This window comes from Artibeus jamaicensis, unplaced genomic scaffold (assembly GCF_021234435.1).
Source record: "Artibeus jamaicensis isolate MK-2021 breed Jamaican fruit bat unplaced genomic scaffold, CSHL_Jam_final contig_387, whole genome shotgun sequence".
NCBI lineage: Eukaryota > Metazoa > Chordata > Mammalia > Chiroptera > Phyllostomidae > Artibeus > Artibeus jamaicensis.
Window position 1 is genome coordinate 38262282 of NW_026521812.1, and position 23603 is coordinate 38285884.

The following is a 23603-nucleotide window of genomic DNA, read 5'->3' on the forward strand; positions in this document are numbered from 1 at the left end:
CGCAGGGGACAGTGAGCCCAAGCTGACAGCACAGGAGGCACATGCTAGAAAAGGCACAGGAAAGCAGCTCCAGAGGTAGGCTGAGGCCACTCTGGGGAGGCCCCGAGACAGTGTCCAGTTGAAGAGCTTTCCTGAAAGGTTTCAGAGCAGGATGGGGAAGGGACTGGGCAGCCGGTGGCACTTCTGAAATCCAGGGACACATCAATAATGGGCATGGAAGGAGAGGGATAGATGCAAAACAGGCAAAACCTGATGAGTGACTGGAGTGGGGAGATGGAGGAAAAGAGGGAGAAGGGATGCTATTATCCTTCCCCTGTCTCCATGAGGACAGCCACGCTCTGATAAACCAATGGCCAAGCAGTGAGAGCCAGGAGAGATCCGCGGAAGCCAAAGCCACCCCAGGAGGTTCTCTTGCTCACCACGCAGACTGTGCACGAACAAGCCTGCAGCCCCCGAGCCCCCCCGCACCAGAGAGGAGGCTCCTGTCCTGGGAACAAAGCCCGCAGCCCCCCTCACCTGTGAGTGACTTCTAGCACCTGTAGGGCCTCACCTTGTTTTTGGCAAGCACGTTGGCACCTGCTTTAACGAGCAGCTTGACTGACTGGCTGAACCCATGCCAGGATGCCTCGTGCAGGGCTGTATTCCCGTCCTGTGGAGTGCACGCAGAGGGAAAGCACATTACCCACGACCTCGCCGATCTCATTAAAGTCAACACATCTGTGTGTATTCTCAGGGCACGCCACAGAGCCTTTCCCAAGGATTCCTCATCTGCATCACAGCCCAGAAAAATGACTTGAGTGGAGTTCTGGGAGAACTCCATTCTCCCAGAAATGGTACATAACAAGTACCAGTCCAGATGCAGTCTAGACTCCTGTGTGCAATGGATGCCTTAGGCATTGGGGCTTCCGTCTCTATGGAAACCCCAGTTAAGAAAGGCACAGTTGCATTTAACAGAAAGCAACATCAGGACAGAAAATGTCCGTTCCTTCCCACTTCCATCACCTCTTGGGCTCTGCTCTGCTCCTGGCCCCAGAGAGAACCCTGCAAAGATTGGGCAAGTGCAGGGTCCAGCTTCACAAATTCCAGGACCCAAGCACCAAATAGGTAGATTCCCCCTCTCCTTTTTCTTCCCAAATTTTAATCTCACCCAGTTAATTCCAAAAGCCTCAGGACACCAAAGAAACGTGCAACACTGATTTGTAAATAAGTCTCCTCACTATGTGGCTTTTAAATAAAATCAATCAATTGAAGATAACATGAATTTGCTTAACTCACAAAAAAAGATATTCGGTGGGGCATGGAGGGTCAGGGTTTGGAGGAGGGGACGTGCAGGGAGGAGAGGCAGAACCACCCTCCACGAGCTCCAGGCCTGGGCACAGGGCAGGCAGCTGGGGGTGGGGATTATGTCCAGGGTCTGGCTTAGACTTGCAATCGACCACACAGACAGACAAGGCCTAATGTGGCCGGACTCACAAGGGGAAGTCTAGGGTCTCAAAGACCACAGTGCCTAAGGCCAGGGAGTGGGAGTGGGACATGCTGGAAAAGGAAGTAGCAGTGGGTGGCCCAGCCCAAGGGACTGACTGCACAAAGCGGGAAGCAAAAGGAAGTGACTGGAAGGGGCCAGGGGCTGTGGGGACGCCCTGCGTCTGGATCTGAGTGCTCACACAGATGGGCTCAAACCTCACTGAGCGGCACTTATTGTTTGCGTACTTTTCTGTGTATATGTTTGAATAAAAAGTTGTTTAAAAAAGTAAACAGGCCCTGACTGGTGTGGCTCAGTGGGTTGGGCGTTGTGCTCTGCAAAGTGAAAGGTTGCAAGCTCGATTCCTGATTCCCGGTCAGGGCACATGCTTGGGTTGTGGGCCAGGTCCCTGGCTGGGGGCTTGTGAGAGGCAACCAATGGATGTTTATCTCTCACATTGATGTTTCTTTCCCTCTCTTTCTCTCTCCCTTCCCCTCTCTCTAAAAATAAATACAATCTTTAAAAGAATAAAAAATAAAAGCAAACTAAAAGGACAGCTAGATCAGGAGCAGCAACATAGAAATGAAGATCTCATGGAGGGTTAGCAACAGGGGAGTGGGAGGAGGAGAAGGAGGGAGAAGGTACAGAAAATAAGTAGTATAGATGGTAGGTAGAAAATAGATAGGGGGGAGGGCAAGAATAGTATGGGAAATACAGAATCTAAAGAACTTGAGACACATGGTCATAAACTAAAGGGGAGGAATGGTGGGGGTGGGGGGATGCAGGGTGGAGGGGAATGAAGGGGGGAATAGAACTGTAATAGCATAATCAATAAAATAAAAATTAAAAAAAATTTAAAAATACAGCAAACAGGCTGAATTGCACTAAATTGTAAATTTCCCTGTTTTAAGATTGTTTGATAATTTAGGAACACTAGATTAATATATATGTCATTGGGATTTCTTAAAAAATGATTTTGCTAATTTTTTTCTTCCAATATAGTTAAAATTAAATTGCTCATTTATCAAAGAAGGAGAAGGAAAAAGGGCGGGGGGGCAGGGAGTGGGGAAAAGCAATTGTGTGTATAGGAGCACATGCCATTACTTCTAGACCTTTCATTTTTGCTACAAGTTATGCTTATGTGGTTGCCCACAGCTGCCATGAGAGAAAGGATTTTTAAAAATTTCCCTAGGATATCAAATACTCATTCAAAGGAAATCTGGGCTGATTTCATCATGCTAACCCACGAGTGATAACATCTTGCCAGTGGGCCCCGGGCAGGCATGTCCCTCTTCACCTTGTCTTGCCGGTCCAGGGCGCAGCCCTCCTGGATGAGCGCGGCGATGACCTCCGTGTTCCCCACCACTGTGGCCCGGTGCAAGGCGGTCTGGTCCCCCTGCAGAACGACACGGAGGCAGAAACAAAGTCGGCTCTCCCCCCACCACTCACTCACTGCGACACAGGACACCACCGCCCACACGACGCAGACTGGTCACCACCACGGGCAAGGCAGGCTTTGCGGTCTGGTTAGTAGACAACACACGACAGGCAGAGCAGTTTTGTTCAGTAGGAACCTTAAGCCAACCGCAGAACAGGCCTTGGCTGCAGCGCTGACGTTAGCACACGGGTCAGGCCCTCGCTTGCTGCCCAAGGAGGTGGCAGTGTGCAGCCAGACTGAGGCTGTCACATCTGTGAAGAGCGGGTCTGAGGGCAGGAGTGTGTGTGCTGTCCGATTATAGCAGCAATGCCTGGAGTCCTCGCTCCCTGTGAGGCCTCCAGCTCCCAGCTTTCAGAGAAATCGCCATCCAGCTCCGTGAGTGCGCAGCACTCATGATCTGACGGTGGGTGTACACTGTTGATTGACTCGTACTGGCCAAGAGGAATGTAGGGGTTTGTGCTGTGTCACCGGGGGAGTCCAGGGATACGAGCTGTCACTGCATAGCTCGAAGAAGCCCTTTCTGACATCTCATGACAGCACCCCCAGTGATTTATGCTACATTTGACCCCTTGCTCTGTGATCAGATTCCTGGAATTGCAGACCTTCTCTTTCTTCACCGGGACGCCAAGGAGAAATGGACTCTTTCCCATAATTGCAGCTGAGAAAATGACTAACTGCCCCTAGAGGAACGACAGTCAAGACTGGAATGAGAGCGTTCAGAAGTCCCCCGAAAGCACATCTTATCTCTGCCAAGCACTCAGCAAGTCAGGTCGAGACAAACTGAGTCCAACCTGGGGTCCATGTGTGAACGGGCAGGTGGGCGATCAGCGTGAAAACTTTCCTTCGCCTGTAAAACAAGGGGGTGGATGGTCCTCAGGTCCCTCCCTTCCCTTGGGTTCTATGATTTGGGTGGTAAGAGATTTGCATAAATAAAGTTTCTTGGTGGAGAATCAGAGGGGCATCGACACCCCTTGGGGCATCCCTGGTCCTTAGCCCAAGAGGAGAGAGACTATAAAACAGTGACCTCGAAGATTTTTCAAAGAGCAATGCACTGCTGCCCATAAATGACCCTAATGAAGACCTACTAAACTCCCTAGAATTTAAAACAATGGACTTTAAAAGCACTTAATTGGGAATAAAGTTCTGAAGGTGGACGATGGCAATGGCTGCCTAGCACTGCCAATGTGCTTCAAGCCGCTTCTGTGTGGTTGGGAGAGTAAACTTCATGTTACGTGCATTTCCTCACAATACAAAAGTGCTTAATGCCACTGAAAACTGAAATTCACCTTCTTAAATTAAATCTCCCTTTAAAAATCCATGAAAAGTGGGTTTTATTTAATAATTTTAATACCTTCCAACTTTTTGTATCCAGCCTTTGATTTTTAGCATCAGGAGAAACTGCTATTCGTTAAAAGTCTAAGCTGACAATGCACCAATAATGGGACTCCGTGTCTCGGATCTTTTCTCCCTGCTCATTGGTGGAGCTTCTGGGATTCCCAAGGTGACGGCCAGGACGCCCCACCCCACCACCAGGACCTCACCCACTGGTGTAGCATCTCTCTCAGCAGCCCTGCCCTTGGCACCCTAAGACATTATTTCTACTATAAATTAAGTGTAGACCTGGTTTTCTCCACTTCTCCAGGCCCCTTATTCAAAGAAGTCACTTTCTGTGAGGCATGCAGGCAAAAGAAAAACATGGCTGCTGGATTGGCGGTGGCAGGTGTGCAAGCCATCACACACCCATGTCAAACACCTGAAGTGTTTCCACACGAGTTATACTTAATGCCCAAGCAAGTAATCATATGAGAAATTGCCCATGCCTTAATTTTTTTAAATTTTCTGTGAATTTTTCTAAGAGTGCCCATTTCCCCATCAGAATGGTGATGGGTTTTCCCAAAATGGACCTCCAGTGACATTTATGATGACTGATCCGAAGAGAAAGGTGAGCCTGGGTCTCACTCTTTCTGGGCAAATACGGACCAGGCCACACAGCTAATGGTGAGAGGCCTTTTAACACTCCTGCAAACTGCCAGCACTCTAACGAGCACTCCTTGGGCCTGTCAGAACCTTTTCACGTCATTGAAGTTGAACCACTCTGTCCATGTTGTGCATGAAGCGTGAGCAGAGAGCCCTGGACACATGGGTCACTCAGCCACCCCTGCTGCACCAGCCAGCGCACCAAGGGCCCGTGCTGACTCAACGCAGTCTGCCTTAAACGTTGCTTGTGGTCAAATGTTTTATTGTGTTTCACAAGCTGCCACTGAATCGTGAAAAGAAGAATGTCACCCTTATTTATTACTTGCTTTCAGCATGAATCTACTGTATTTCCTTCCCTCGAGAGAACTTCCCTTTGTGGTACTCGAGCTCCCAGAGAGAAGCTAAACCCAACTTAGTTCAGCCCTTAGGAGTCAATTTCCAGATGGATTACCAGGACTCAAAGAGCTCTAACAACCATGTGAGGCTCGCACTGCAGTGAGAATGCACACTGTCCTCCGCCAACTGGCACAGGTGTTTTCCTGCCTCTCCCCCCTCTCTGCAGAGACCTTGAGTGGCTCTGGTGTCGCCAGGCCACAGCCCACCCCCCAGTTTTGACTCCCCTCAGACGGAGCCCTCCCACAGAGCCTGAGTCCTTGCTTCATCAGCAGATAAACACTGGTGAAGGCCGAAGTGGACTGTTCCCCACCATAAGTGGCCGTCCTTTAGCTGCATCACAAGCTTTGTTGGAGCTGGATGAGGTGGTCCTGGGGGCCTGAGGGAGACACCTTCTCTGGTATAGAAAAACCAGCCACCCCTAGATTACTGAGAAATAAAGGCTTCAAGAGACATGAAATACATAGGCAAGGGCTGCCTCAGGCTATCTCGGAGCTGCTCTTCCCAAGAACAAGAGACAAACAATTGAACAACTTCAGAACCACGATTGGAACAGGGTCTGTTATGTGTGCATCAATTTTTCCTCCCATAAAACTAAAATTTACTGTTGACGTATTTCTTCTGTGACATAGGACACAGAAAAGAACAAAATGTGGCCTCAATACATACTTATTAACAGGCCCAAGAAGCAACTGTGACATAATCCTTACTTCTACATGATGTAAATGAAATATGACATTCTGAGATCTGGGGGAAATACAAAACAAAAAGCTGGGATAAACACAGCACATGACAGCATTTACTCCTTATTTGTTCAATGGACACTCACTGACTCCCTACTATGCTCCAAGTGCCATGGCATCCAATCCCCTCATTTTGTTTATTTTTTTTAAGATTATATTTATTTTTAGAGAGGGGAAAGGAGGGAGATGGAGAGGGAAACATCAATGCGTGCTTGTCTCTCAAGCGCCCCCTTCTGGGAACTTGGCCCACAACTTAGGCATGTGCCCTGACTAGGAACTGAACTGGTGACCTTTTGGTTCACAGACTGGCACTCAATCCACTGAGCCACCAGCCAGGGCCAATTCCCTCACTTTACTGATAAGGAAAAAAAGGTCCAGCTCAGGCCAGTGCCTAGTCTACGATAACCAGGTAGTGTGGTTGGGCCAGAATTCAAATTGTCAAGGTTCTTCACACTCACCCGTTTCCAACTTGTGAAGCTAATTAACCTCAGGGCAGGCCTTTAAAAACATCATGTACCCCTGTGGGGTTGGGGCTGCCTTTTATGGAATCATCAAGCTAAGTGCATCAGTGCAGTGCCCAAGAAGTACTTGTCCAGTGATTAACTACAAAGAAGCAGAAGGAAAAATGCTACAGCTGGGAACTCGAAGAGCCAGCAACCTTGTAGTCTGGCACTTTCATTTGGAACGTGCTGATCTGTTTGTAAAGTACATAAACTGCCAGCTTTAATCTTTCTGACGTAAGTGTTTCTTACTTTGGAATTTTTAAGAGGTTTGGAAGCTCTGAGGTCTAAATCTTTGTTCTGAAATACTTTCAGTATTCTCTCCTAACGTGGTGAAAAAGAGTGAGCAGATTCCAAAGCTAAGCTCATGGAAGAAACCGCAGTCATGCAAGGGTGGAACATGCCCCTCGTCAGGAGGAATCCCCCCAGGTGACACAGGCAGACGTGTTGCAAGCTCAAGGCAGGCTGGGTGCGCAAAGCAAGCTGCTGACCTCTTTTTCTGTCTCTGGTCTTCTAGGGTTCTTCCTAGCCTTTCTTCTCTGGTTTTCCTTATTATTTTCTTCCTTCGTGCCTTTTACCATGGCCAGAGGGTCCTGGACTACCTCTGAGATGGGGGCTGTGTGACTGCTCATTGACCAATCAGAGACGGCATTAGAGCTCCAATGAGAGTTGACAGGATTGACGGGAAGCAAGAGAGAATTTGCTCCTGGGGTGGCATATTCTAAGGAACTGGTTTCCACAGGTTCAAGTTCATAATAATCCCACTCCAGGCCACTGGAGGTCATTCTTCAACTAATTCTCAGTCTTTACCATGACATAAAGGACAGTATCTGTAGAATATGAAGTTAGGGATAAATGCTTCATAACATTAACATTCTTAGTTTCTACTCATCATCCAAAATAATGACTTGGAATGCAGGTAACTTCTGAAATGACTTTTTAAAATAATGTTCTTTTTTGAAAGAACACCTATAAAGAGTTTTCTTCCTCGAATTCTTTCATAAGTTTCAAGGCTGATCATCAACAAGCACAGAAAATACACAGCAGACAGACATGAACCATATTCTGGCAAATGCATTACTTCAGAACCAGGGACAGTCCATTCCATCCTTCTCCCTCCTCACCTCATTTTACACTGTTTTGTTGTATTCTTATTTTGTTTTGATTAAAGTTATCTGAGAGATGCAATGTGTGACGTGCGCTGTGTAAGGTGGAAAAGAGAAAAGAAAACAAACTCTAACTCCAAACAGTGAAAGAGGGGTCCCTGTGAGAAGTGGAGCTGACAGGCCACGTTGACATGGCTCCCATTGGTCACCTTGTTGAGAACTGCTGCCGGTCGTACCCCCGTCTTGTCTGATATAAAGAGCAGAAGTTCAGAAAGCTAGCACGGCCCTTGTTGCATGAGACCTCAGGCAAGAGTGCTGGGCTGGGACAGGTTAGCACGCCTGGCACTGCAGCCTGGCTGCCGCGGCAAGCAAGGGCTTTGATTCCCCAGACAGAAGGCCAGATGGGTGCACTAGCAACTCCAAGGCCTGCTTTTTGGGGGTCAGAATCTCCTCTCTCCCTGTATTTTCACTCTCATCGGAGGATATGATACAATCATCAATGTTATGATGAGCACATAAAATAAATTATGACCCAAGGTACAAATCAACAGCTTAAAGCTAAATCAATGTCTTCTGAAAAGAATGTCCTTGATGACCTGACAGGTTCCAAATATGACCAGAGACTTATGAATGGCACTGTACAACCTTCTGCCCATCAGAACAATCACACACCTAGTTATTTCTTTGAGAATGCTGTCCTCGCTCATGTGCTTGCAAAGGTTTAGAACTTTGCAGAGGCCCGAAGAAAGCTAGAAGCACTTTGGCAACACGCACCCTGGCCTTCTGAATGTCTGAAGTTGGATAACCCTCTGCAACCACGGTTACTAACAGTGCATCCGGAAGAGGAAGTAGCACAAACCCCCCAGATTCTGTGTCCCTCAAAAGAGTGCTTATTTCTTAGAGGCCTCACCACATAAACTAGAGTTATATCCCCTTCTTAGAGAGAGAAGAAGTCCCACTAGGGACTTCTAGGTGTCCCACTAGGGCACCCCACATACTACATGACCCCACTCCTCCTCTGCTGATTGGCTCAGGAATGGGTCTTGACCCCCAAAGGAGCCAACTGGAGTTTCTCTCTAGATCACTTGAATGAAGAGGCTCAGAAGCTGAGTCTTAATAATAATGGCAGAGCCAGAGTGAGGCCTCTGTTTTCTTGGGTTCTATGAGGCCATTCTGGTTTTTTCTGAAAAGGTTTTTTAAAACTAAACGCTCACTAAGTGATACCAAGGTGAGAAAAGGAACACAATTACATTTTTAAGCCCCACCTTCTGTCACATGGTAAGTTTGGCAATCACTCCCATTTCTGGCAGGCCCCACCCACACTCACTTGTGTGTGTGTGTGTGTGTGTGTGTGCGCGTGCGCGTGTGTGCTCCTTCATATTGAGCCAGGGCACAGGCAAAATGCCCTCGAAACTCTGCACTTGATTGATACCAGACAGGAAATGAACTCTGATGGGGAAACTACCCCACATTCCCAAACTCTAATTAGCTACTGAGAAGGGGCCCCAGTGTAGGTCTTCAGGAGTAAATTCTTCCCACCACCGGGACCCTGTGGAGGTAAAAAGTGCTTGAGAGCACCTAGTACCCTGCCCCTCACAGCTGGTCATGCGCTGTGCTGTGGGCTTCCAGGCAGACAAGCTTCTCCGACAACCCACCCCAGAGAGAAGGGTGGCTTCTACTCACATCATCCTGAACGTCAAGGTCACAGCCCGCCTTCAGCAAGATCTGGACCACAGGAAGGTGACCCTTGTTGGCAGCAAGATGGAGGGGGGTCCGGCCATGCTGTTGATGCAAAGCAAACACTGATTTCAAAACAGGACGCCAACATCACCCCAGAGCAGGGTGTGCAGTGGTGGGAGATTCTCATGGATTTACCCTGAATTCGAGTTCATCTCAGTTAACCTTGGCTACTGGCACTGTGATCATGAAGAAAATAGACTCAAAATGTGAAAATCTTTGGAGTATAATTTTTGATCCCCATTCATTAAAACAACAGGCAGAAAAATGAGAGGTTTCGTATTTTGTAGTTACCCACTGGTGCTAATGTTCAGGGACAATGAGGCGGCCACAGTGAATCTGACGGGGTGGGATGGGAGAACAGCCAAAGGCCCAGCTGATCAGCTCCACAAAAATCTACCTAGCAGTTACTCGGAATTCAAACTACAGGCCAAACGGATTAGAACACGTTCTCCCCCTTTTAAAAAACAAATTTGAAAATTACAAAATTATGTCAGCCATTCAAAAACATGAGTAATTTTTTTTAAATGTACCTATTCACAAATCCCTTTAAGGAAGCACTAGGGAAAGCAGGGAGGCCCTGTGAACCCCTCCCAGATCTCAGCCCCCCCATCCCTGAGGTAGCCACACTCACATTCTGCCTTTTATTATATTTTATTACATGTTTGCAGCATAAACAATACATAAACATTGATTTGCTTACCTCCAAACCTTACATAAATAGTATTAAACTGTACAATACTGTTTGGCAAGTTTTTTGGTCCAACATTATGTTTCTGAGGCTTTTTTCATATCCTCACATGTAGTTCCAGTTCCTTTATCATTGTGCACCATGGACGTGCAGGTTGTGTCCAGTGGTGTGCAGAGCACGACCGTGCACACACCTCCTTGTGCCCCTGAGAAGGCTTCTCCGCCCTGTCGTGGGGTCACAGAGAGGACCCTTCCCTGCACCTGCCCAAAGCACATGGCTGCCGAGGTCAGACACTGAGGGTGATGCCCAGAATAACCCTCTTTGGCACAAATCAACTTCTATTCGGAGAACTGACCAAGCTAAACCCCGAATTCTCCGAATTCTGAAGGAGACACTACGCTCCTTCTGCTTTCTCCCTGAAGTTCACTATGAAGAACCATTTCCACTCCGTCTCAGGCATCATTTCACCACGGCCCCAGGCAGGCTGAAACACACCAGAGGAACAAGGTCCCACCCGGCCTCCCATCCCCTTCGGCACCCGACGAAACTTCCCGCAGACCCTCGTTGATACTCTGGCAGGCTAACCCCGCTTACGATTTCCATCAAATGCCAATTCGCCGTGGTAACTAGCCATGGGGGGAAACAGATAGCAAACAATGAAGGATCTTAATTTCTACCAAGAAATGCAATCAAAGCACTAGAATGATTCTGGGAAGAAAGAGGTCAGAGCTCACTTTAAAATTAGAATTCTTAATTAAGAAAAAGTTACTCCCAAGAAAGCGGGCTATAAAAAGGCTTCATAAAAACAGCCACACCTGAAATGAGGAGTGACCGCCCTTGGCTGACAACTGTGCCCCACACACACTGTGTCCCTTTGATTCTCTAGAACAGGGGTGTCGAACTCATTTGCACCAGGGGCCCCATCAGCCTCTTGTCGGTGTTCAAAGGGCCGAAATAACTTTAGGATAGTATCACTGTAACTACGCCATAACAGTTAAGGAGTTGGAATTACATTCGGCCCTTTGAAGGCCAACACAAGGCTACTGTGGCCCCAGGTGAAAATGAGTTTGACACCCCTACTCCAAATGAAATGTCCACAACTGATCAGACAGAGCAAAGCAACCGGGTCCAGTCCTAGGCTCTGTCATCCCGTGTCCCCGTCAAGGAGATGGGTAAGTGACCTTCACAGAGGCCCTGAAACACAGGCCAGTTCACTGCCTGTGGGCGGAGGAAGACAGACAGGACGATGAGACGCAGGTACATTTGAGCACCTGGAGCCTGCAGAGCACCGTGGGGAGGGGCTGCCCAGGGAGGGGCTGCGGAGGCGGCCACGGCCAGGAGTCTGGACACCAGCCATCAGAAGTCAGACGCAGGAAATGCTGCTGTGGCTCAAACCAGGTCACCTCCAGAGGGCGCTTTAGAAACGCAATCTTACTGACAAAATGACCCTCAACTGGACACTTCTTCCTCAACTGGAGATTCCGTCCTAATCCAAAGTCAGCAGAGAGCCCCCTCTGTGGAGCAGCAAAAGGCCAGAGGCCCTGTAGTCCAGGGGGAGTCCAGTTCAACCCCTACTCTGCCTAGTGACTAGTGTGCTTTTGGGTACTGCACTCCCCTCTCCATGTTCCCTTGTCTGTAAATCAGAAACGGCCTCCGCACCCCACCCCAACAGGACTGAATTAGGTTAAATGCGGCAACACCCCCCGCCTAACACGGATTCCCTTCCTTCCAACTGCCTTCAGCCCTGACCCCAAAGGCACCCCAGCTGTTCCCCTCCTCCTCCTCGACACTCCACACCTTTGCCTTGGCAAAGACCAATGACGTGCTTTCCAAGGCGAGTGGCCCTGGGCAGAGAGCCGGACCTCGGAGCACTGGGACAGCCCGGTGGGCCCTACCTGGCAGGTGGGCCCTACCTGGCAGGAGGGCCGAGTTTCCCACCAGCCAGGCCTGGTCCGCTCGCCCACTTCCACTTTTGAAACACAGTCCACGGGTATAGGTCTCATGTCTCCGCTGGGCCTCATTAAGCCCATTTTACAAATGAGAAAAACCAAAGTGTGAAGAGACTGTTGCTTGCTCTACGTCATACGGCACGTAATTAGAGTTTGGATCCACCCCCAAGCTGTCTGACCCCAGCCCCCATGCTGACCCCCACTCTCCTGCCATTGGGGTGGGGGAGGCTGACCCCCCCCCCAGAGAGGCTCCATGTCTCACCCTCGGAAAGTGCCCGAGACTCCCAGATGCTGACCTTTGAAGGTACATGGAAATAACCCACTTCCCTTAGACGCTCAAGGGGCAGAGAGACAGGAGAATCACCTGTGGGGGCTGGTCTGTTGGTCTGTCTGTAAACCTCTACTTTTGCCTGAGCCCCTCCTCCACAGGTGTTGGCCCAGCTCTCCACACTGGGGCCCAGGCGTGAGTTGTTACACAGCCTCCCCTGGCGATTCCGACGGGGGCCAGGCCTGAGAGCTGGGCCGGGGCAATCCTCCCCAGAGCAGCTACAGGCGCTTGGGCGAACCCCGTCGTGTTGGGCCTGTCCGAGCAAGAGCCGCTCCTCTGTGCACATTCTTCTTGGTACTCTCGTCTGCAGCTGTCCGCACGAGACTCCACAGCCCCACACTGCTGCAACCCAGAGCATCCGGGTCTTAAAAGAATGTATAAGCAACATAGTGACACTCCTAAACATTTGGAAGATAAAAGCACATCATCTGTGAGGCTACCACCCAGTTACAACTGTTACCCTTCTATCCGCCTTCTTCTGTGCACCTTTTCTGTCCGCGCTTTGGCACAGGGACAGTCACGGGCCACATGACTGGAGGGCTTGTAAACAGACGAGAGTTTCTGATTCAGGAGGCCTGGGCAGAGACAGAATTTGCTTTCCTAATGAGTTCTCAGGAGAAGCAGCTGCTGCTTTTCAAGTTCCAGGTGACTCTAATGCATTCCAGCCTTTTACCCTTTAAAGGTGCTGGCTCCTCCCACTTGGCCCGATATCAGGGTGGGCCACCTGAGAGCCAACACAGGCCCCTGCAGGGACAGGCAGAGACTCCGAGCCTGTTCATTTCCAGGGCACTGAAGAGTGAGGGTCTTGAGCTGTTGCCAGGCAACAATGACAAAAAGGTGGCCTCACCGTCCACCACTCTGGGGCTCTGGCCTGCGGTGCTGCTTTGTGCTGCAGGCTGAGCCCGTGTGGGTCCCGACTTCCAGCAGAGCCGCTGCATAAGAGTGTCAGAGTGAGTCCTGTTCGAGCAGGCGACCCATGAATTACACTAACAGGTGATGGTAAAGGGAGCACAGGACAAATGGTCCCTGCTACACGGTTTGAAGAGGCCAACTCCCACCTGGAGGGGCTGGGCTCCATCAGGGAGCATTCCAGGGGGAGGACTCCTGTTCAGATAAAGATCTCCTGCCGACAAGGATGACAAGGAAGCCCAGCCAAAAGGAGCAAGATTAGAAGGTGCCTTGAAAGGAAGTAGATGGGCTTTATTCCCAGCATGTGTTCAGATATGGTGCTTAACCCTTCTCACTGGACGGCCCCAGGCAGACCAAGGTGCTCACCAGGAGAGGCCTCCCCAGACAGGGGCTGGCCCCGGGGAGGGGGTCAGGGGGCATTTGGGAACCACAGCCCACAGAAACAAGCCCAGAAAGACCCTTCCCTCCCACTGACTCCATGGGGATCTGGTCACTCCACACTCCAGCCGAGACGCAGAGGCTGGGCCACAGGTGCTCTCTGCTATTTGGGTCTCGGATCCTCCTCACCGACGGGCAGGCCCTTCAGACAAACAACACCTGTCTCGTGAATGATGAGCCCTGGAGTGGGCCCCAAAAGTGAGAAAGAAGGATGTTGATGCGCAGCCATTCCTGGAACCCCATCTTTGTTCAGTAACATGCTGACGCCCAAGGTCACACAGAGAAACGGGGTAAAGAAGGATAAAGGAGTTGAGACCCACTAACTCAAAGAAATAAAACAATTTAAGCATATTAGCTGGGGGTTATTACAAGGAGGGCAGATGCATAGATGTGATACACACAGCAGGCAACAGTTTAACAGGAAGAATTTAGTTAGGTTAGTTTTACAATTTCAGAATGAGAATAGTTCCTTTCTTCAGGAGATCATGTGAAATACGACAGATCAGGGTTGTACTGTCTTTTTTCTCATTAAGAAATTTTCAATTACAGTGGACATTCAATGCATGTCAGTTCCAGGTGTTGAGCATGGTAGACATTTATGTAACTTATGAAGTGGTCCCCCAGGCCTACTACCCACCCGGCACCACACAGTTACCAGTGTTACTGACTACGCTCCCTGTGCCGTACTTCACATCCCCACGACGACTTCGTACCTGCAGTCTTTTCTGAGGCAAACAATGTCAATATTATCTGTAGCATTAAGAAAATGAGAAAGGAAAGAGAGATATAGAAATAAGTTATAATGCTAGTAAAATAAGAGAGGCACATATTTTAGAAACAATGTAACATTCACATTGAAGAGGGTCCTTGGGAGTTTAATGTGGATGAAGACAGTAAGAGAAAAAGGACCAATGATTTTTCACGATCTCAAATCTTCCTCGTGGCGGAAATGCACATAGCAGAGCCCTGGCCCCGTGGCCGGCCGCTCACCCAGGTTTTAACTGCTGACTTTGCGTGGCGCCCCTAGCGTCCCCTTATCACAGACAGTCATCCTGAGTCTCAGCTGCCTGGACTGGAGGAGATTTGGATCCAAAACTTCAAGTCCTTCAAAGGTAATTTATGATTTAATAAACACAAAGTTTTAAAGATGTTCAGAAAAAAACAAGTGAAGAAAAAAAGTGCCACAGATCAAGGGAGAGTGAGAAAATAAAACTTTACTTAAAAAAAAGTTTCCTTAGTGGAAGTGTGTTCTGTCTACCTGTCTGCATGGACGAGTGACATATCCCATCTCGGACTAAAGTGACGAGCAGCAGCAAGACAGTCAATTCCGTGGGTGACTAAAATCAGGATTCAAGACAATCTCATGTTGGAAGAAGAGGCTAATTTTAACCTCCAGTGCAATGGGGGCCGACGGGAAACTCCTGCACAGAGCACCCACGGTCCCACCCGCCGTGGGAGGGCTGTGGTCGTCCTGCAAGGGAGCAATCCGCCCTTGTAGACGGGTCTGTGTCCTGTGCCAAAAAGCTTCAGAATGCTTCTCTAAGTCCTACTTTGGAGATGGCCTAATAATCATACACAATTTGGAGAGGTGATTTGAAATGTATATTGTTAGAAGTCAATTATTCAAATACAATGGCTTAATTAATAAGTGAATTCCTTTTGAGGTGACCCAGTAACTGCCAAGGTTGGCCTTGCTTCTAGGAAGGACCAGCAAGGACCAAAATATTCCAGTCCACTTAACTGGCTGTGCAGGATTCCCTGAGTGTTGAAGCACTCACTCAACGGCCTCCTGTTCTTCACGGGAAGCCACTCGGGCTGCATTTTCCACGGGCTGACACACCGACAGAGCGGAGCACGGTGGTCCAATGCGTGATGAACTGTGGCCGGGATATAAGGACTCTCCTCTCTGATTTCCTGGGGGTTCTTTAGGAATCACTGCCTTTTCAACAACTATTGATATAATCGTGTGATTTTTCTCCTTTAATTTCTTGGTACTATGAATTACGGAATCCAGTTTGTATTCCTGGAACAAACTCCACTTGGTCACACAGTATTGTTCTTCAGTTATGTGCTGTATTCTTTTCAGTAATGTCATGAAGAATTTTTGTATTTATATTCACAATTGAGATGGATTTACAGCTCTTGTACTATCCTTTTCTCTCATTTATATTTCCCTGGCTTTGGTTTTAAGTTTATAATGCTTTTATAAAACAGATCTAACTTTCCATCTTGATCTGTGCTTTACAATAATTTAAATAACAATGGAATTTTCATTCTTTTGTAGTTAAAATATGAAACGGGGCCCAGAAACCATTTGGTCCTAGTGTTTTTTTAAAGGGTGAATCTCTAAAAATGCTTCTAACCTTTTCTGTGGTAATTAGACTAAGTGTTCTGCTTATTCTTGGTTCAATTCTTTTTGATTTATTGTAGTAAAATAGGCATAACATAAAATTTGCCACTTCAACCATTTTAAGTGTACTCACTCACAACTATCCGATTCCAGGTTTTTTCATCATCCCAATCAGAAGCTCTGTGTCCTTTAAACAGTAACTTCTGGTTGCCTGTCCCTCCCTAGTGCCTGCCACCCTCCTTCCTCCTTCCATCTCTACCAATGTGCTACGCTCGGTACTTCACATAAGTGAAATCACACAGTGTTTGTCCTTTGGTGCCTGGCTTATATCACTTAACCTAACACAGTGGAACCTCAGTTCTAAAACTTAATTTGTTCTGGAAAACTATTCAAGAAGAGATTTATTCAAAAACCAATCTCCTCTGTCGCCTAAGAGATGTGTGACTGATCACCTGGGTGTCAGCATGAAAGGGCTGTCAGGTAGAGAGAATTGAGACCTGACGTCTTGCTACTCAACTGAGACATTTTTTTCTGTGAACAACTTGGTTGAGGACCGAACTATGTGAGAACCAAGATGTTTGAGCCCCAGGGTCTGACTGTGTCTTCAAGGTACATCCACGTTGTGGCATGAATCAGAATTTCATTCCTTTTTAAGGCTGAGTAATGCAGGTCATTTGAATGCTGGAAGTTTGTGTTACTGCGGCATAGCCATTTTTATGTATATACTAGATTTTGTTTATCCACTTATTTACTGATGGACATGTGAGTTGATTCCAACATTTGGCTATTGTGAATAATATTGCATGAACATGGTTGTACAAAACAGCTGTTCAAATTTCTGCTTTCACTTCCTTTGGGTATATTCCTAGAAGTGCAATTGCTAAATTGCATGGTGATTCTATGTTTAATTTTTTGAGGAATCACCATACTTTTTTTCATAGTGTTTATACCATTTTACGTTCTGACCAGCAATGCATAAGGTTCCTAATTTTTCTACCTCCTTGCCAACGTTTGTTATTTTCTGTTTTGTTTTGGTCTTTTTGAAATAGCCATCCTAATAGGTATGATTTAATTACGAGTTTGATTTAAATTTCCCTAATGATTCATGATGCTGAACCTCTTGCCATATGCTTATGGACCATTTGTATATCCTCTCTGGAGAAATATCTATTCAAGTCCTTGTTCACTTTAAAAATTGAGTTGTTTTGGTGTGGCTGAGTTGTTGAAGTTCTTTATATATTCTAGATATTAATCCCTTGTCAGATATATGATTTGCAAATATTTTCTCCCATTCTTTGGGTTACCTTTTCCCTCTGTTGATAGTGTCCTCTGATACACAGTTTTTAATTTTTATGAAGTCCAATTTTTCTAATTTGCCTGTGGAAGGTCAACTTTCTTCACTGACAATTTGGTAGGAAATCCTCCATTCTTGTTTTCACACTAACACTTACTGAGCCCTTACAAAACCAAGGACCCTTCTAGGCTCTTCATCCTCCCAAGCACCCTAAGGTCGTATGTGGCAAACATGCCCTTCTCTTCCAAGCTCCTGGGAAAGGTGCACTTCTCAACCTCTCTGAAGTTATTAGGTGCAGCCACATGGCTTGCTCTGGCCATTGAAATGAGTGTGTGATGTATCAATCTAAGGCTGAAACATTTAGAGCTAATGGGCAAATCCCCACCTTCCCTTCTACTGTGGCACCAGAGCTGACAGAAAGTTTTCCAAATGGCGGAGGCTTAGTCGCTGTGGTCCTGAGTGGGGCCAAGATGAGCTCAGCCGCCTCTCCCACATAACCCCACTGACCTGAAGTGGACAAACAAAAGGAGCAAGAAATAAAGCTTCAAAAGCTGTTTAAAGTTTCTGAGATTCTGGATTACCTGCAGCATAACCTGGCAAATTTAAGTAGCTATTATTGTCCCATTTTACAGATGTGGAAACTGAGACATAGAGGTAAAATACTTGTCCACGCACACAGCTGCTAAGCAGTACAATGGTATTTGAACTTGGACTATCTTCATTCAAAACACATGCTATCAATCACCAGTTTCTAGGTGATGAATCATCACAAGGCACCTCTATGTGGAAGTAGATCGAGCGTCAGGAGGTGAGGAACCCAGCTGTCTCCCAGAGTGTGTGAATGCTGGGGAAAGCTAGATAGTAGAGAAGAAGAAACTAGTATATGCACTGCATTGCTTCTTTATGCTTATATTGTCTTGATCTCTTCCTTATTTGTAACCCTTAGTATCTAGATTTGGGAAAGTTTCATCCTAGCTCCCGTCTGCTGAAAACCCAGAGTTGGAGCTCTTTCTACAAAGGAACCTTTACCAAGAGTAAATGCAAATTCCACAAGGCCTGAAACATATACAGTGTTGGAGTCCTTCCTTAAAAAAAGATTACAAAACGGGGTTGGTGGGGAATTGAAAGGGGCCAGGGCAAGGAAAGGCCCTGGAGCCAAAACTCCGTCCACTTCTGGGTAAATTTACCGCCTCCATCTTAAAGGGAAGCTCTTCGCCCCAGGGCCAGCAAAGGGAGGGCTACACCGGGAAAGTGCCCAGGGACAGGGGAGGCTGGTCTGACCTCCCCTCCACTCACGCAGCCTCCCCTGCGGTGGAAAGCTTTGTAGACTCAGGGTCTGCTTTAACAGAAGCAGCTCCCTTTTCTAACTCTGGCACAGACCTCTATGCTGAAGGAAGTACCACGTGCGTATTTAAGAATTTTCTTCTGTAGTCAAAGTAGTAGGTATAATTTACTCGACAAACACTTGAGTGCCAGGCTAAGAGCTCATCCACATTTCACATTTCTTACCAGCTTTCCCAGGGACAATCCCTGCTCCTTGGGGAAGAAAAACAGCCCAGACAAGGCACCTTAAGAATATTGCTCCAGGGCATGAAGCTATTAAGGTGGGGGTTCAATGTTCACAGGGTATAGAAATACCAGAGACACCACCAGAACTCAAGGCAGTGGAAACCCCCAAGGGATTCAGGCCTGGGTGGTGCAGCTTGGCTGACTGAGGCAGGGGCAGCTGGAGGTTGGTTGCATGAGTCTAACTCTGAGAACCTGGGACTCCTGGGTCTGCCTTCAGCTGAAGTTGTAAACTGTGGCCTTCGGGCCACAAATAGCTTTTCATTATGACCTTCCATTATCCCTGCCTTCCCTTTGTAATTTTTTTTAAATTAAACTTTTTACTTTGAGGTAATTATGGATGTATATGCAGTTTTAAGAAATACAGACGACTCTCACACAGTCTTCACCCAGTTTCCTCCAGTTATAACATCCTGCAAAAGTACAGCGCAGTATCAGAATCAGGGCACTGACACAGCCCACCAGACACAGAACAGCTGTCACCAAGGACTCTTCCCGAGCCCCCTCACAGGTAAATGCACCCAGCTCCCTCCCCTCACTTATCTCCCACCCTCATCCTTCACCAGAGAAATCACAACTTTTTCCATTTCTCTAATTTTGTCAATGTCATACAAATGGAATGGAAACAGTGTGTAACCTTGCATATGTCCACAGTTTGTTCTCTTTTATTGCTGAGTAGTATCCAATGATATGAATGCACCATAACTGTTTAACCATTCCCTTGCTGCAGGACAGGTGGGTTGAGGCCAGTTTTTGACTATTGCAAATAGGGGTGCCATAAACCTTTCTTGGCATGCTTTTGTGTAAACATAAGCTTTGATTTCCCCTGAATAAATGTCCAAGAATGCAATTGCTGGGTCACATAGTAGTTGCATATTTACTTTTATAAGAAACTGCCAGACTATTGTCCAGAGTGGCTGTATCATTTTATGTTTCCACCAGCAATGTAGGAGAGACTCAGTTTCTCTACATCCTTGCCAGCATTTGGTATAGTCCCTTTATTTTAGCCATTCTAATAGGTGTAGTGATATTTCGCTGTGATTCTACTTTGCATTTACCTTATGGCTAACGATGCTACACATCTTTTCATTTGCTTATTTGCCACTGATACATGCTATTTGGTGAATGTCTCTTCATGCCTTTGTCCATTTGCTAACAGAATTATTGGTTATTTTCGTTGAATTTTTAGAGTTCTTTATATGAGATCTGTCCAGAAAAAGTGCAGCCATTGTGAATGTAACAAGAACAGTTTGTGTGATATCGATGTGACCTGGCAGCCAAGGAGAGTGGACGGGGATGCACATGTGTGAATAGTGATGACTTCACTGTACTGGTCAGAGCGGGTGGTAGACGCTGTTGAGTAAGCATGTGTACTGTGTGACCATCACATTCAAAGTGACTGAGCGAGTAGAGGAATGAATCTGCATCAGATTTCGCGTTAAGCTTGAACATTCCTCCATGGAAACTATTCGGATGATTCACAAGGCTACAGCTACGGGCAACTGGTGATTGGCAGCTTCATCACGATAATATGCCCACTCAAGCATCATGTCTCACGCAGAGTTTTTTTGGCAAAACGTCAAATCACCAAGGTGACTCAACCCCCCTACAGCCCAGATTTGGTGCGCTGTGACTCTGGCTTTTCCTAAAACTAAAATCACCTTTGAAAGGAAAGAGATTTCAGACCATCAATGCAATTGAGGAAAATATGCCAGAGCAGCTGATGACAACTGGGAGAATCGCCTAATGTGAGGTCCCAAGATGCCTACTTTGAAGGGGACTGAAGCATTAATGTCCTATGTACAATATTTCTTGTACCTTCTTCAATAAATGTCTCTGTTTTTCTAATTACATGGCAGGATACCTTCTGGACAGACCTCGTATTCTACCTATAAATCCTTTGTCAAACGTGGTTTGTAAATATTTCCTCCCGGACTGTTGGTTGTCTTTTCGTCTTTAGAGTTGTTCACATAGCAGAAGCCTTTCATTCTTAGGGGATCCAATTGATCACTTTTCCCTTTTACAGATCATGTTATACAGATCACCTTATAAGGTGGTGGGCTTAGGGTCAAGTTTCATTCTTTTCACCTATGGACATCCAATTGTTCCAACATCATCTGTTCAGAGTGTCCTAGTAAATTGCTTTTGCACCTTTGGGAAACATCATTTGGACATACTTGTGTGGGTCTATTCCTGGGTTTCTCTATTCTGTTCTATTCTGTTCTATTGATCTATGTGTCTATCCCTCCACCAATATACCACATACTCCTGAATACTGTAATTATTCATATAGTTGGCCTAATATCAAGCAGAGTGATTCCTCCTGCTTAATTTTATTTTTGCTATCCTAGAAGTTGTGTCTTTTCACATACATTTTACAACAGGAGTGTCCAACCTTTGGCATCTCTAGGCCACACTGGAAGAAGAATCACTGTCTTGGGCCACACATTAAATGCATTACAACACATAATCACAAAAAAACCTTCATAATGTTTTAAGTAAATTTATGATTTTGTGCTGGGCTGCATTCATAGCCACCCTGGGATGCATGCAGCCCGTGGGCCATGGGTTGGACACCCTTGTTTTAGAATAAGCTTGCATATATCTGTAAAACACTTGGCTGGGATTCCAAAAAAAATTGCATTAACATACAGACCTATCTGGAGAGAATTATCAGCTTCACTATGTTGACTCTTCTAACTATGAACATGACATGCCTGCATCTCCAGTTATTTAGGCCTCCTTTGATTTCTTTCTTCATTGTTTTATAATATTTCAGATTCTGTGCATGTTTTGTTCAGTTTTAAACCTAAGTGTTTCATTTCTTTTGGAATGACCTTAAAGGGTATTGTATCTTTATTTCCAATACCACATATGCATAGTTAGTATATTGCTATGTAATAAATTTCTGTATTTTAATCTATTATCTTGCAAGTTCGTTGAACTATCATTAGTTTTAGGAGGTTTTTTTGTAGATTCCTTGGTTTTCCCTACGTAGACAATTATGTCTGACTACAAATAGAAGCAGACATAGTGTTATTTCTTCTTTTTCAATCTTATGCCCTTTTTTTTCTTGCCATGTTGCAGTAGTTAGAATTGGGGGCACTACACCGGATACAAGTGGTAAGAGCAGACATGCCTGCCTTCTTCCTTTTCTTAGAGAAAAGCATTCTGCTTTCCACCATTAAGAGTGCTAGCTATAGAGTTTTTGTAGACTATCAGTTTGAGAAAGTTCTCCTCAATTATCAGTTTGCTGAGAGCTTCTTTTTTTTTAAACCATGAATGAGTAAAACCATTTTACCAAATGTTTTTCTGCATCTGTGGATATGATCATATAATTTTTCTTGCTTAACTTGTTGTGATGGACTAAACGTCTGTGGCCCCAAACGCATGTGTTGAAGTCCTATCCTCCAATGTGGTAGTACTTGGAGACAAGGCCTATGGGGAGTGATCGGGACTAAATGAGGTTCTGACCCCGTGTAGTGGACTTCTGCCAAGATGGAGGACAGGTGGAGACGCCGTGCTTTCTCACACAACCAAGTTTAGAGACAACTAAATATTAGCAACAGAAAACACAGCCAGAACACAGAAAATTGAACTTTTTGGAAGTCTGATAACAACAAATTCTTCAGCCTGACCGGTAAGAGGGGCGAAACCAGCAGCTGTCAGAGCGGGGTTGCACAGAAGAACTCAGTCAGACGGACTCAGGTGCGCAGAATCCAGGCGCAGGGTTGGACCTAGTGAGAGACCTAGTGAGCGACCACGGGGAAACAGCGAGGGAGCAGGGCTGCGGGTTGACTGTGGTCGCGCATTCATGCGCAGATAGAAAAGCGAGAGAGTGGGCGATTAGATGGGATCCAGCATGCCCCAGTGGCGAGTGGCAGCAGAGGGTGCCACCATTTCCCCGCTCTGACCCCATCTCCACATACAGCGTCATAATGCAGCGACCTGGGTGGCCTGGCCCTGGTGAACCACCTAAGGCTCTGCTCCTCACCCAGCAGCTCAAAACAGCAGAGGGGGTCGCCATTTCCCCGCTCTGACCACACCCCCACACACAGTGTCACAACCCAGCGACCTGGGAGTCCAAGGCTCCGCTCCTCACACTTAACGGGTGTGAACAGACCAAAATGGCTCAAGAAGATCTCAAAGCCCCAGAGCCTATAAATCTAAGCGATGAAGAAATAGCAAAACTCTCAGACGCACAGTTTAAAACACTGGTCATCAGGATCCTCACAGAACTAGTTGATTATAGACACAAATTAGAGAAACATATGAAGGCGAAACTAATTGAAATGAATGGAATTGCACAGGAAACCAACAGCGATGAAAAGGAAACTGGGACTCAAATTAATGGAGTGGACCAGAAGAAAGCCAATAATGGCCAAACAGAAAAGAGTGAAGAAGCAAGAATTCAAAAAAATGAGGAGAGGCTTAGGAACCTCCAGGACATCTTTAAATGCTCCAACATCCGAATTACAGGGGTACCAGAAGGGGGAAAGGAACAGCCACCAGTGGAAAACTTATTTGAACACATAATAAAAAGGAGAATTTCCCCAATCTGGCAAAGGAAATAGACTTCAGGGAAATCCAGGAAGCTCAGAGAGTCCCAAAGAAGTTGGACCCAAGAAGAAACACACCAAGGCACATCATCATTACATTAGCCAAGATTAAAATGAAGGAGAGAATTCTAGAAGCAGCAGGAGCTAAGGGGACAGTCACCTA

The 23603-nt window shown here is 46.6% G+C and overlaps 1 protein-coding gene across 12 annotated transcripts in view; it reads right to left on the reverse strand.

Annotated features, from left to right (window-relative positions):
• ANKRD6 (ankyrin repeat domain 6) overlaps nucleotides 1-23603 on the reverse strand; it is a 176989-nt gene that overhangs the window by 24183 nt on the left and 129203 nt on the right. For 7 of the 12 annotated variants that reach the window (XM_037131243.2, XM_037131244.2, XM_037131242.2 and 4 more), the window contains exons 3-5: nucleotides 9303-9401; nucleotides 2760-2858; nucleotides 551-649 (exon numbers count right to left, since the gene is read on the reverse strand). In XM_037131243.2, coding sequence (XP_036987138.1) covers nucleotides 551-649; nucleotides 2760-2858; nucleotides 9303-9401 — 297 coding nt within the window. Of the gene's footprint in view, nucleotides 1-550; nucleotides 650-2759; nucleotides 2859-7004; nucleotides 7344-9302; nucleotides 9402-23603 lie in introns of those variants that run through there. The other 5 variants (XM_053664945.1, XM_053664943.1, XM_053664942.1 and 2 more) reach the window with 1 other exon arrangement.